This window comes from Eublepharis macularius, chromosome 11 (assembly GCF_028583425.1).
Source record: "Eublepharis macularius isolate TG4126 chromosome 11, MPM_Emac_v1.0, whole genome shotgun sequence".
In the NCBI taxonomy this organism is placed as follows: Eukaryota; Metazoa; Chordata; class Lepidosauria; order Squamata; family Eublepharidae; genus Eublepharis; species Eublepharis macularius.
The window spans coordinates 17,671,261-17,685,520 of NC_072800.1; the positions used below are offsets into that span (position 1 = coordinate 17,671,261).

At 42.8% G+C, this 14,260-nt stretch overlaps 1 protein-coding gene across 1 annotated transcript; it reads left to right on the forward strand.

The window, feature by feature from the left end:
- The first annotated feature begins 2,203 nt into the window (after positions 1 to 2,203).
- On the forward strand, positions 2,204 to 7,923 carry LOC129337213 (transcription factor 24-like). Its single transcript, XM_054990737.1, has 2 exons — positions 2,204 to 2,587; positions 7,810 to 7,923. Exons 1-2 carry the CDS (start codon positions 2,204 to 2,206, stop codon positions 7,921 to 7,923), a joined length of 498 nt encoding a protein of 165 aa, XP_054846712.1.
- The last annotated feature ends 6,337 nt before the right edge of the window (positions 7,924 to 14,260 follow it).

A 14,260-nucleotide genomic window follows, 5' to 3' on the forward strand; every position in this document is an offset into this window, starting at 1 on the left:
CTATAACCCTTTAGACCTTTCAGAAAGCTGGCCCTGAAGGAGTATTATCAGGTACAATAAAAATCTATAGTACAGGAGAAAATAAAAATGAGCAAAGCTTCTTTGCATGTTCAAAAACAATTTAGCCACGTGCATAGGCTTTTTTGATTCTTGGACAATATATATCCACATGTATGCATACAGATGTATTATTTCTGTCTATCTATATGCAATTAACCTCACAACTTGTTTTGAATAGCCAAGTGAACAACCCTATGCCACAGAGCTAACTGCTGTTCAGCAAAAAATGGTTTTTTAAAAATCCCACTGAGTGTGCAAAGGTGTGCCTAAAGTAACTTTTTGGACCTTAGCCAATTTGTAATGAGATCCATTCACCGCTGCAAAACCATTACAATATAAATATTTATCGGAGCAAGATCAAAATGTATTTTCTACACAAACATGTTAAAAGGCTCTTCCATTACAAAAAGGCAGACTTTTATCTTTCCTCTTTTTCAGTCATTTATAGATTAACCAATTTTTAGATTAACTACAGATCCAGTTCAGTCTTAGGTAAGTAGTTTGATTTTAATGATACTGAATTACCTTCTTAACAGGAATTTTCAACAAGACTCCCCTGTTCATGCGATTATCATTCATTTTTTCATGGCTGCTGCTCAAACTTAAGGCAGAATTTTCTGCCTAAGAAAAATGGTTATTTATCTGAAAATGTCTTTTATTGATGCCAATCATTTGTAAAGTGGTAGTCTCAGCCATGTAGAATTAAAATAGAATTTTGGGATCACTATTATATGGGCTATTCAAATCTGAACATTTTTAAAATCTAATTTATTACCATTATTTATTTCACTGCCAGATTCTTTTGCATAAAGCCACATTAATGCTAACATCAAAAAAAGAAAAGAGGATATTAAGCTGTTTAAGATTTTATTTCCACTGTAATACCATTTGTTTGCAATTTTATTTCCACGGGAGCATTTGTGTTCGGAATCAGATGTATGAATTACAAAATAAACTGTCAAAGTCACAACCCACTTATTAGAATCAGATTCTGCATGCTTTTAAAGATGCCGTAATCGACAGATATTCACAACAGACTGCTGAATTATGGTCCAGATAGATATACTTGGATTCTTTCGAACAATCCCTCTGTTGAAGAAAATAACACCAGACTAACTGGATAACTTTCATTTGACATTGTTTATTTGTCAACAGGGAGAAACTGATTCTATAACAGACATAGCTGTTTCTGTACCTCGATTCTAAACATGTTTACTAGAAAATAAGCCCATTGGTTTCAGAGAGAGTTATTTCCAAGTTATAGATCCAGAGGAGTTAGCCGTGTTAGTAGGACTCTTTTTGATTTCCAAGTTAATAATACTGAACTCATCGGCAGTTACTCCATTCTAAGGCCATTGAAACTGGCTGAGTTCTGTTCTGCTGCTCCGTAGGCTGCGATGCATATGAGCATGATAGAACTATGATAATTGTGAACCAGATGTTTCAGCTATGTGCCAAGATCACAGGCCTTGCCACAACAAATGTTTCTAAACTGGGTTACAATTTGTGTTGGTGTTATATTGTTTCAATAAGCTATTAATATAACCAGGGCTTTTTTTCTGGGAAAACGAGGTGGTGGAACCCAGTGGTGGGACTCAGGACCGCACAACGACGTCACTTTGGGTCAGCTAGAACAAGGGGGGAGTTTTTTAAGTTTAAATCGCTCTCGGCGAAAATGGTCACATGGCCGGCGGCCCCACCCCCTGATCACCAGACAGAGGGGAGTTTAGATTGCCCTCCACGCCACATGGCATGGAGGGCAATCTAAACTCCCCTCTGTCTGGAGATCAGGGGGCGGGGCCGCCAGCCATGTGACCATTTTCAAGAGGGTTCCGGAACTCCGTTCCACCACGTTCCAGCTGAAAAAAAGCCCTGAATATAACTCTAGAAGGCTCACCCCCTCAAGTGGCCAGCTATGCAAAATAAATGGAAGACTGACAGAAAGGGTTAAATGAATTCATCAACTTTTATTTATTCCATGAAAAGAACCTCTGCTGAAAAGTGATGCAGAAATGTCATAGAATCAGATCATGATATAATTACAGCAATAATTTTAAAAAACTTCAGGCATCTGTCCTAAGCACAAACCCTCAGAAATACGTACTGGATTTCTCCTTGTTGTCCACAGGTTCACCTTCCATCCATGGACTATAGACACATATCTGAGAAATGCAAGGAGTTCTCTGTACCCTGCTCGGACTCCCAAGCCCTGCTACCCTCAGTGTCTGGCACCAATTCCTCTTCCTTGTCTTTGGCTGGACAGCAGACTGGGATGGCCCTGGGGAGACCAGCTGCTGCCAATGCAGCCCGAGAGCGCAGCCGAGTGCAGACCCTACGGCATGCCTTCCTGGAGCTGCAGCGAACTCTGCCCTCTGTGCCACCTGACACCAAGCTCTCTAAACTGGATGTACTGCTCCTGGCCACTACTTACATTGCTCACCTCACCCGCAGCCTACAGGATGAAGAGGAGCTCCCTGGAGAGAGCTTGGGCACACTGAAAGGAGATGGCTACCTTCATCCAGTTAAGGTAAGCCACGGAGAAAATTCTCATTAGAACAAATTAAGTAAGAGTGTGAACGTTTACACAGAATTCTTCATCAGAAAGAACCCAAAGTAGCTAGACTCAGAGTCTCTCTACACAAGACCTCTTACACGGGGGCTGAAGCGTAGGGAAATGCAATGTTAGCTGGGAAATGTAGTTTTAAAAGACAGAGCCAAAGGCTCTGTCAATTTCACCTCTCTACAGGAAGGTGATTTTAAAAGAAAAAGCCAGCAGAGATCACTCCGCAGAGATCTGTTAATTTCATCTTCACCTCCCTGAAGGCTCTGTCAATTTCACCTAGTGTAGAGAGGTGAAATTGACAAAGTCTTTGGCTCTGTCTTTTTAAACTACCATTCCCGGCTAACATTGCATCTCCCTGCACTTGAGCATCCTGGTGTAAGATGTCTTGTGTAGAGAGACTCTCAGCTGCATACTAATCAAGGTTGCTAATAATGACGATACTTTCATACCGCAACCTTAATCCCATCCCTTAGCCAAGTAACTCTTTCACTCCTTGCTTAACGACTTCTGCTCACCAACCCTTCTTCTTCTTTGAGATTCATAAGCCACAAGCATGCAACCTACGACTGGATTTTTGGTTTCATGGGCTGGGGCCATTCCATGGAGATAATTTCTGCAAGGCTGATGTCAGTTGCTGAAAGGACACTTGGAAATCCCACTGATAATTGTATTTATTATTTTACTTAATTTATTCTCTGCCTTTCCCCACTGCGGGGAACAAAAGTGACTTACATCATTCTCCTTTCCTCTATTTTTTCCTCACAACAACCCTGTGAGATAAATTAGGTTGAAAGTGTGTGACAAGTCCAAGGTCACCAAGCAAGCTTCCATGGCAAAGAGGGGTTGCCCAGATCCTAGTCTGTCTCTCTAGCCACACTCCACCATGCTGGAAATGTGTGGTGTATCTAGAATAAATATTCCACAGCATTGCTCTTCTTATCAGTGCCACAGTATTTTAATTACTGTGAAAGTCTGGAGGAAGGCCAGTTACCTAAAGCTCGGTTCACATGAGACTAAGAGTCTCTCTACACGAGATATCTTACATGAGGATGCTCAATGTTAGCCAGGAAGCCTAGTTTAAAACAGAGCCAAAGTCTCTGTCAATTTCACCTCTCTACACAGAACCGGCAGAGATCGCTCCTCAGAAGGTTTGTTAATTTCATGTTTGCCCCCTCCAAGCTCTGAAGAAATAAACAAACCCTCAAGAGGTGCAATCTCTGTAGGCTTTGTCTTAAACTATCCTCTTGTAGAGAGGTGACACTGACAGGGTCTTTGGCTCTGTCTTTTTAAACTAGGCTTCCCGGCTAACATTGCGTCTCCCTTCACTTGAGCTTTCTCGTGTAAGATGTCTTGTGTAGAGAGACTCTGAGTTAGGGTTAGCTGATAATATACGAGGTTTAAAGCCCTTCTAGACAGCATTAGGCTGCCTTCAAAGAGCAGGTTTGCAGCCTGGGATTGCTTTTAGAGCTATGTTTATAGATGGAGATGCAGGTCTCATCCATAGCATATAACACCTCTAAACAAATTCAAGTTGGTTTACTAGTTGCTGCTTTTCTTGAAAGAGCAGGATGGTATCTGGCAACTGTTATCTATGCTCTGATCACATCCATATTAGACTACTGAAACATGTATTATGTAAAACTGCTTTTGAAAACTGGAAACTTTAATTGATCCAGAATGCAGCAGTGAGACTTCTGACATAACTAGGATATTGGGAGCATATCTCCTCTGTTCTAAAAGAACTTAAGAGGCTTCCAATTCATTTCTAGTTACAATTCAAAGTGCTGGCTCTTACCTCTAAATTAAGCCCTAGGTGGCAGTCTGGGACCAGGAAAACTGGGGGGGGGGGGGGGAAGACACCTACCAAGTGAGAATCGGCCCTTAAAGTGCCATGAAAATTCCTGGTGGACTGTTGTCCCAGAGAGCCACTGGCAGCCAAGAGCAAATCAAACCAAGGCCCGGTGCTGCTGTGAATGCTACAGGGGGCAGTGGCTCCTTGGCTTGACCCCAGCCAGAGCCAAGCTACAAGTGATGCCTGACACAGGTTGGACACATGTCAGCTTCCCTCAAGTTTTGATGGGAAATGTAGGTGTCCTGGTCTTACAGCTTGGTTCTCCATTTAATTGAAGTTTACAGAACCCCCACCCCACACCCAGAAGAGGTAAAGGGGGGCACCCGGCGAGAGCCCGATGCCTGCACTCCCCTCCCGACCGCATGTTCTCCCTCCCATAGACTGCTGCTCTGTAAACTTCAATTAAATGGAGAGCCAAGCTGCAAGACCAGGGCACCTACATTTCCCATCAAGACTTGAGGGAAGCTGACAAGTGTCCAACCTGTGTCAGGCGTCACTTGTAGTTTGGCTCTCAGAATTGGTCCACCTACTGCCTCCTCCTCTGCTGCCGCCACCTAAGCTGATCAGCTCCTGTAAAGCAGTACTGCAAAGGTTGCTCAGTTAGGCTAGCTCCTGAGCATTTTGACTTTCTGTTCTGCCCTGGCTGCCTGCTCCCATATGAACCCACCTGGTTGCTATGATCATCAGTGGAAACCAAGTCTTGTGTGCCCTCACCTTCTGAAGTCAAGAGGGAACCTTCCACCGATGAGGGTTTTTCCCTTGTAGCATGTCACATTCTTGAGTTTTAGATACCAGGGCTGCTTCCACACACGTTGGATAATCCACTTTCAATACTCTTTAGTGAAGATTTGAAACTGATTTTCCATGTGTGGAACAAAAAATCCACTTCTAAAGGATTACGAAAGTGCATTGAAAGTGCATTATTCAACGTGTGTGGAAATGGCCCAGATGAAGACAGTTCTATTTCCCCCGTTCTTTGGTGATAGGTGAGGTTTTTCATTTCTTGCCATTTTTACTTAATATTGTTAGCTGTTGTGTTTCTCTCCTCATGTGGTTGTTTTTAGTACTGTCTTAATTTTAATTTTCCCTTGGGGATTTTTTTTGAGAGCCGGCAAAATCTAAATAAATTAATGTAAGTCAATTCTCTAACGGTGAATTGTTCTTTTTCACCCCTTCTTGCTGCATGCAATGTGCATCATATCAAGAATGGTTCCATACAACTGCTTCATTTGGAATTGCCATCATAAATTCATGCTGTTTTGTGGAGCATCTATATTACTCCGTGCTTTATTTTCTTAGACATGATCATAGCAATGTTTAGGGCTTCAAATGCAAGTACCGTCTCAGCCTGCAGAAGTGGTCTGATAAAAACATTACAGAAGTTTCCCTTTTAAATTTCCTTCTTTTATTTATTAACAGAAAAAGACATAGAAAACCATGATCTATATAGGGGGAGGGGGAAAGAATATGCATACAAACTCTCAGCAGTTGAGCCTCTCTAAATGACACCCACAATATCCATGTACAAAAATTCAGAGATATCTCAACCTTTACATTTTCTACCCATTTTACCTTATGCCGGTAAGCAATGAAAGGCCTCCATCCATCTTATGAGTATGAACTCAGCCCTCAGGATCATTTCCATGGAAAAAGACATGGTGGAGTTGTCAAGGGGAATATGGCGCTACGTAAGGTGTTATGTGGAAGTATGATTCTTATCCCACTCTCAGTTGATAATGGAAGAATAACACATCAGCAGTGCTAACAGGCATTACTGTGAAAAGGACACAAGTTATTTGGTGATATGAGGAGGGGGAAAGTCCTAACTTTAAACATATGCTGATGGGGTCTGAAGTTGCTGAGAATGAGAGTTGTTCTACACGAGACATCTGATGCGTGAAGAACACATGTGGGGAGATGCGATGTTAGCCAGGAAGGGTAGTTTAAAAAGACAGAGCCGGTGGCAAGGCAAAGGCCTTGCTATACACTGGAGCTGTGCAAAGGGGCTGTGAAATGCCAGAAGGGAAACTTCAGCCCATCATAACCTCTCCAAGTCCAAGCCCGGCTCTAGAAGGCAGCTCCAGCCCATATCCACTCCTGGCTGCCCTCTGGTTGCGATCCCACACAGTTTTAGACTGGAGAGGTGAAATTGACAGAGCCTTTGGGGAGGTGAAGATGAAATTAACAAACCCTCTGAGGAGCAATCTCTGTCGGCTCTGTCTTTTTAAACTACGCTTCCTGGCCGAGGCATCTCATGCAGAGAGGCTCTGGGGCAGAAAGAGATCTTGGGGGTTACAGTGGATAGCTCAATGAAATTGTTGACTTGGGTCAACTAGTCACAGTGACTAAAGTAAACTTCCACATTCCAAGGCAGTGGACAGGAGACAACATCAGGGGAAGGTCTTGGCTTCTATAGCCAATTTTGGCCCTCCATGGTAACTGATTACCTACTATGTGAAACAAGATGCTGGACTACGAGGGCTACTGGTATGATCTTACTTTCTTATGGGCAGTTTCCACATGTGACATGTGCAGCCTGATACTCTGCATGTTCATTTCTACTGCTTTTTATTAACTGTGTTTAGATTTTTTCTTTTTACATCTGTAATTTGAATGTTAAACCTGTATTTACTAGCCCGTGCATTCAATTTAAAACTAGCCTTTTGCTGCTACTTGTCTTACAATACATTTGCACAAAAAGTGCGTGCAAGAGGTCCAATGTTGCTTTAAACATCATGTGGAAAAAACCCCCGATCTTTCCTTAAATAGTAAAGAATCCAGTAGCACCTTTAAGATTAACCAACTTTATTGTAGCATAAGCTTTCAAGAACCACAGCCCTCTTCGTAAGAAGCATGCGGTTTTCAAAAGCTTATGCTCTCTTCCTATTTACTCTTCCCTAAACATTCCAGCTCCGGTGATATTCTTTTTGTATTGGTCAATAGTTTGTGGGTGATTGCAACTTGTTTAAAATTAGATTTGACCTTATCAGTGTTTTCCCATGTCTGAGTTGTTTTTCTTTTACCTAATTGCAAGCTTTTTGCAGAGATCTGCTGAATTTAAATTTGTAAATAATAATAGTTATAATTTACATATTGTATGTGATAGCAGAACATATCAATAGGAATTTTTTAAAAAATGAGACAATAGTGGAAACACCCATTATATTAAAACTTACCCTCCATTATTCATTGTCTAGAGCTGGTAACTACTTCTGGAAACAATAGATACCTTCAGCACTTCTGTGTGTGATCTCAGAATTATCTGGTTTCTTCAAATCATGATTCCTGAGCAATACTAACCTATTGTGCATCCTGTGTTTGTATTTTCGTATAGAAATGGCCAATGAGATCACGGTTATACACTGGAGCCACGGGACAGTTTCTGAATCACCCCATGCAAAAAGATGATGCACATCAAGGAGAAACATCAGCAAATTCACCAATGTAACCCCCATTTCTCTTTTGCATACGCTTGTATTTATTATGCCAGATCTATTTAAATTAAAGTGCTTCTTCCACGAACTGCAGCATTTCTTCCAAAGATAGATATGACTGACAAGACCTGAAACAGCTGGTCATACTGGAATTGAGGGAATGAACAGATGTAATCTCCTTGTATGAAAAGCATAATGTGTAAGCTAGAAGGACAACAACTTTCACAATCAGTGAAATGGCCAAATGTAATTTTCTTTTGAACATACTGGCTCTACAGAGATCCATGAGCTTTTGGGTTACGTTACGCTGCTTGTACAAAGAACTCCATTCTGTTTGCGAAGGAACCAACTGATTATAACATGTGAACTATACTAGAGCCTGTACAGATCAACACAATGGAAAATCTACAACCATTTAAATCAATGAGCAGGCCTGCCATTACTTCCATGAAATGTGAACTTCATCGCATGATAGTTATCTCAGTTCTGAACATACGTACATCATGAACTGCAGGTGCATATTGTAGCTTAGCACACATATACTGGCCTTCCAGTGTGAGAGCCAGTTTGGTGTAGTGGTTAAGAATGGCAGGACTCTAATCTGGAGAACCGGGTTTGATTCCTCACTCCTTCACTTGAAGCCAGATGGGTGACCTTGAGTCAGTCACAGCTTCTCAGAGCTCTCTCAGCCTCACTCACCTCACAGGGTGTTTTGTTGTGGGGATAATAATGACATGTTTTGTAAACCGCTCTGAGTGGATGTTAAGTCAACCTGAAGGGTAGTATATAAATCGAATGTTGTTGTTGTTGTTGTTGTTGTTGTTGTTATCAGGGCTTTTTTTCAGCTGGAACGCGGTGGAATGGAGTTCCAGAACCGCTTGAAAATGGTCACATGGCTGGTGGCCCCGCCCCCTGATCTCCAGACAGAGATCAGGGGGCGGCACGGAGGGCAATCTCAACTCCCCTCTGTCTGGAGATCAGGGGGCGGGACCACCAGCCATGTGACCATTTTCTCCGAGGGCAACCCACTGAGTTCCACTACCTCTTTTCCCAGAAAAAAGCCCTGATTATTATTATTCCACAACATAAGAGAGCCCTGCTAGTACAGATCATCTATCTCCTGTTTCCAGCAATGGCTACCCTAAGGCCTGCCACCTTTTTTGTCCCCAACATCGGGTCTTCAGAGAAATAACTCGCAGTAAATATGTCATTTCAGCTTTGCTATTGTGTCTGTCTAATAAACCTATTTTTTGTGACTACTCAGGATACACCTGTTTCTAAAAATCTCAGCAAGATTTACAATGTGGTTCAGCTGGTCATTGTGAAGATATATATATTTTAGTAACCTCGATAACTTTCATCACATATAATATTTATATATTATATATCCAAACTTATTTAAAATCAAACTATATACACATGCACACAAAATGACAAAGAAAATATGGAGCATGTATAAATGGCAGATTATCCATTATATAGCCACCAAGTTCTAACAGGCTGTGCAATTACTTTTTTTTTATGGTTCTCATGGTGATATATCAAAACCATGATATTTCCCACATGGTCACCAAACCTTGTTAGTGAGATCAATGGGCTTAGACTGGAATTAAATTTGCTTAGGATTTCACTGTTTGATACCTTTTTTGAGAGAGGATGGTAAAGTTCATCTAGCTAGCCCATCAAAGTGTGGCAGCCTCAGAACAAATGTCCTTTCCATGGGGCTGACGTGGGTCTTCCTTGGCTTTGCCCTTTGTTCCCATATACAGAGCTAAACGGTGGCACCATTTAGGAACAGAAGTGGGGGCAACTGCATGCCCTGCTAGGTTTTAGACAGCATGTGATTATTTCTCAAAATCCCTATCACCCCATCAGATGTATTGATTCTACACAGAGCGATTATAGGTATAATTAAGAACAGTTATGTGGGTGGGTATACTAGGAACAGATACAAAAGGCAGAAAAATTGACCGGTGCTCATAATGTCATATTTCTTAAGAGGTATAAAAGAAAATAACCAAAATAAATGCTCTTAAAATACACTTTTTTGTTGTTGAAATTTCGTGTCGAATATATTCAAGATTAACTGCGTGCTCTATCCTAAGCAGACCTACACCTTTCTAAATTTATTGTAGTCGATGAGTTGAGAAATGTGTAATTCTATTTAGGGTCACACAGTTTGCCTTTAAATCTAGGTCTCAATCTTCCCCTGTTGCCACTTTGTCTTTCTTCCTTCCACCACTGTAACCCACAAAGAGGCTCCAGCCGTGTAGTCCTCCAAGTCATGGAAGAGAAGTTTCCATGGGCACTTCAGGCACGACACCACAGCCCTGCCTATCCCAGGCATGCTACCACATATTTCCTGTTACCTTGTCCTGTCCCCCAGCCCTAACCTGGGGGACAAAATGTATAACTGTCTCATGGTTGGCAGTACCTACCTTGTGATTTTTTGGCATGTAGGAGGGAAAAAAATAATATATTTAGAGCCATAATTTGGAATAAGTGATGACTTTATTCTGATTTTTTTCTATTCATTTTACATCTCTCCACCTTCTCTCCACCTCAAGTTTTTTACTTTACACAAAGACACCTCTGTTCTAAGTGGTCTCTAAGGGAAGAAATGGTGATTGGCAGAGAATACATTAACACAGAAAATATTTAACTTGAGGGTATCGTACTGTAATTATAGGTGAATATTTGAGCCAAAGCGCACTGCATAGACTATTTTGAACATGCACATTAATATGTGTATTATTTTATTTATTGACGTTATATATTTTATTTATTGATGTCATATATTTGTTTTCAGTTGTCTACCAGGATGTTTTATTTAATCTTATACAGCATCATCTAATTGAGGTTGTTACATAAATAAATAGCTATATAAATGTACGTGCATTATATATTTCTGGAAACAGAAGCTGTGATAACAGCAGTAAAGATTTTTAAAAGAGTCTATATCAACTCTTATTTTACATGATTAGTTAAAATAAATGTTGAGGGGGACTAGTTACAGTTAAAGCCAGTTATTTTAAACTGTATCTGTAACACCTTTTTGGAAAGAAATACAATAAGAAAAGCTTCCCTGGCATAGGAGTCTTGTTAGAGATGACATAAGAACACTCACGCAAATTATACCACCTACCCCATGCTCAAACAAGACTAGTCAGTCAGTCATTATTAAGGATCACAAGCCATACAGAAGCAAACACACACACACACACATTGTTATTACACTAATCACTAGGCTTGCCAGATGCCTGCCAATGGTAGGCAATCTCCCAGTGATTCCTGCCTCTACCCGATGATCACCAGCTGATTAGCAGAAGGCAGGCATGGGAAATGGGCCTGCCAGGAGGAAACAGAAATGGGCATGCATCCCCTTGTCCCCATCCAATGACATCACTTCCAGAAGTGATGTCATTGGCTGGGGATGTGAGTGCGCACTAGGAAGACAAGCGAGTACCCGCTGTCCCAACCTCCTGCTGGTTACTTAGCAATCCTACTAATCACCTATGATGATGATGATGATGATGATGATGATGATGATATTCGATTTATATTCCACCCTTCAGGACAACTTAACACCCACTCAGAGCAGTTTACAAAGTATGTTATTATTATCCCCACAACAATCATCCTGTGAGTTGAGTGGAGCTGAGAGAGCTTTGGAAGAGCTGTGGCTGACCCAAGGTCACCCAGCTGGCTTCAAGCGGAGGAGTGGGGAATCAAACCCAGTTCTCCAGATTAGAGTCCTGTCACTCTTAACCACTACACCAAATTGGCTCACCAAACTGGTATTTCCGCATACATCATCAACCTAGTATAGCTGACAATCTAAGGGTCAATATCAGAATAAATTATGCACAAGACCATCTTTGCTCAAATTTTCATTGCAGAGAACAGAAACCTGGCTAAATACAGTAATTGTTTGGTCAACCCCCGCCAATAAAATTTTGATCCAAATCCATAATTTACTATCACGTACCTGAGCTTAGAGGCTATTGGTTGCTACAGCTGAACATGAGAATGTAAGCTGAGCCCTGCTGGATCAGAGCAACAGTCTGTCTAATCCACCATCCCGTCTCACACAGTGGCCAACCAGTTACTCTGGAGAGCCAAGAACAGGGCACAGAGGCAGAAACCTTCCCCTGATACGGCCTCCTGGCACTGATGTTCAGAGACTTACTCTGAAGGCAGAGCAGTAACGTAATTCCTGTGTCCCTCTTGGCTCTTTCTGGGCAGTCATCCAACAGGTCCAAGGCAATAATGGACCCTATACACTATGCGGTGTCAGCCACCGTTGTATTGTGAAGTTGCTAACTCTTGCTCTAGATTGGTTCCTGCACCATTGTATGGTGCTTAACGGAGTTGTTTGACCAGCATATTTACATCTATTTTAGTCATGCAGCAATGGGGACAGCTCTACCTATGATTCTGCAGTCGCTGCAACCTTTAAAGGCTCACAAACCTTGTTAGAGGCCTGTTATCACTGGAGACATCCCACCCACCTGTTACTATGACACAAAGGCAAACTGCACATGGCTACTACATGCTCTAAAAGCATTGAACTCTGTCAGCCCCTGGGACTGAAACTTCCTATATCAACTTGAGTCAATTAAAGTCTAAATTCAAGATGTCAAGATTGGCAGAGAACAGCACCAAAGGAACGCCAAGAGCAGAACATAGAACAGTCAGCACCTCTCCGATCTATACCACCAGCAACTTTAAAAGATCCAGCAAGAGATGCCGCATCCTCTTAAAGACTCTGAGAGATGTGTACACAAGACATCTTACACAGGGACGCTCAAATGTAGGAAGATGCAATGTTAGCCAGGAAATGTAGTTTAAAAAGATAGAGCTGGTGGAGACTGCTCCTCAGAGGGTTTGTTAAATTCATGTTCACCTCTCTGAAGGCTCTGTCAATTTCTCCTCTCTAGAGGAGGGTAGTTTTAAAAAGAGCCTTAATTTCATCTTCACCTCCCCTGAAGGCTCTGTCAATTTCATTTCACCTTTGGCCAGAGAATAATACTTGGTGGCATAATAGCAGAGCGACATGTTGGCATAGTAGCAGAGCATCATGCAGGTGCTCAGGGCACCTGCATGACGGATGTGAACTTGCGGCACGCCTCAGCATGCTGCCCTTTGAGGTACAGCAGGCAGCCCATGTTTGCCTCTGAGTTCAGTACCTCTGAAAGGTCTTTGCTGGCCACAGAATTAGCTTCTGTGACATTGAACTGCTGGAGCTCCAACAGGGCCCTGGAAGTAGACAGGGTCACCCTGCACATAACGGGCAGCCACCTGGAGGTGCAGGGCCCGGATCTGGAAAGCCAGGACGTCAAGGAGGGGGGCTGCGATGTGCAACACCTCCAAGGTCAGCCCAACCTTGTAGATGGCCTGTGCTAGGGTTGCCAGCTCCAGGGAGAGAAATACCTGGAGATTTTGGGGAGAGTGGGCTTCGGGGAGGGGCTGGAGCTCAGCAGGTTATAATCCCATAGAGTCCACTATCCAAAGCAGCCATTTTCTCCAGAGGAACTGATCTCTGTCACCTGGAGACGAGTTGTAATTCCAGGAGCTCTCCAGTCACCACCTGGAGCTTGTGCGTGGTAGAGCTGGTATTCGTGGAGTTCCAGGTACAGCGCCATCAGCTGCTTGTAGTACTCGGCCTCTGCCACAAGGTCCTGCAGCTGGCAGTACCAATAGCCCAGCAAGGACAGTGCAGCCCAAGAGCGGCAGCTCTTCAGCAAGTTGGTGCTTACTATCCCCACCACCTCCATAAAATACCCGACTCGGATCAAGCTGTAAATGACTGCCATTAACTCAAATCAGCGATGGCAGCCTCTGCCGATGCCATCCTGGCCTCAGCCACCTCGCATTGCCTGGGCAACAGCCACTGTCAGGCACGCCGGAAGCCCCACATCCAACCAGCATCCGTTTCTGTGGCAACGACCAGGAAGTCATTCCTTGTAGCCCCTCCTTGCCTCCGAAAGAACTTCACCACACCCAGAAATTAATATTTCTCAGTGTGCCACGTGATTACACATCCCAGAATTCAGTGGGCTCTAGGTCAGGTCGCTGAGCATTCTGGGATATGTAGTTTCTTCTGGAGGAGTTGCTAAAAACGCCCAGAAGTTGTGTCAACCATTGCAGAGGGGGAGGAAATTGTTCCCAGGATCCGTGGGCTCTCTGGAGCGTTGGGAGTTCTGCTTGCCCTGTCTCCTGCCTGTTTTCCCAAGTTGGGTGGGGGAAGAGAAGGAACTTTGGCAGGCTAGCCTTCAGACCCTGCTAAGACTGATATGTCGTTTGTGCTGCTTGGGGCAGTCTTAACTTAAAAATGACCAGTGCTCATAG

What these genes read in the sequence shown, in the direction of transcription:
- LOC129337213 (XM_054990737.1), top strand. Translation starts at nt 2,204, where the DNA reads ATGGACTATAGACACATATCTGAGAAATGCAAGGAGTTCTCTGTACCC. An exon ending in GCTACCTTCATCCAGTTAAG is followed by an intron (nt 2,588 to 7,809) that starts GTAAGCCACGGA and finishes ATTTTCGTATAG; the next exon opens with AAATGGCCAATGAGATCACG.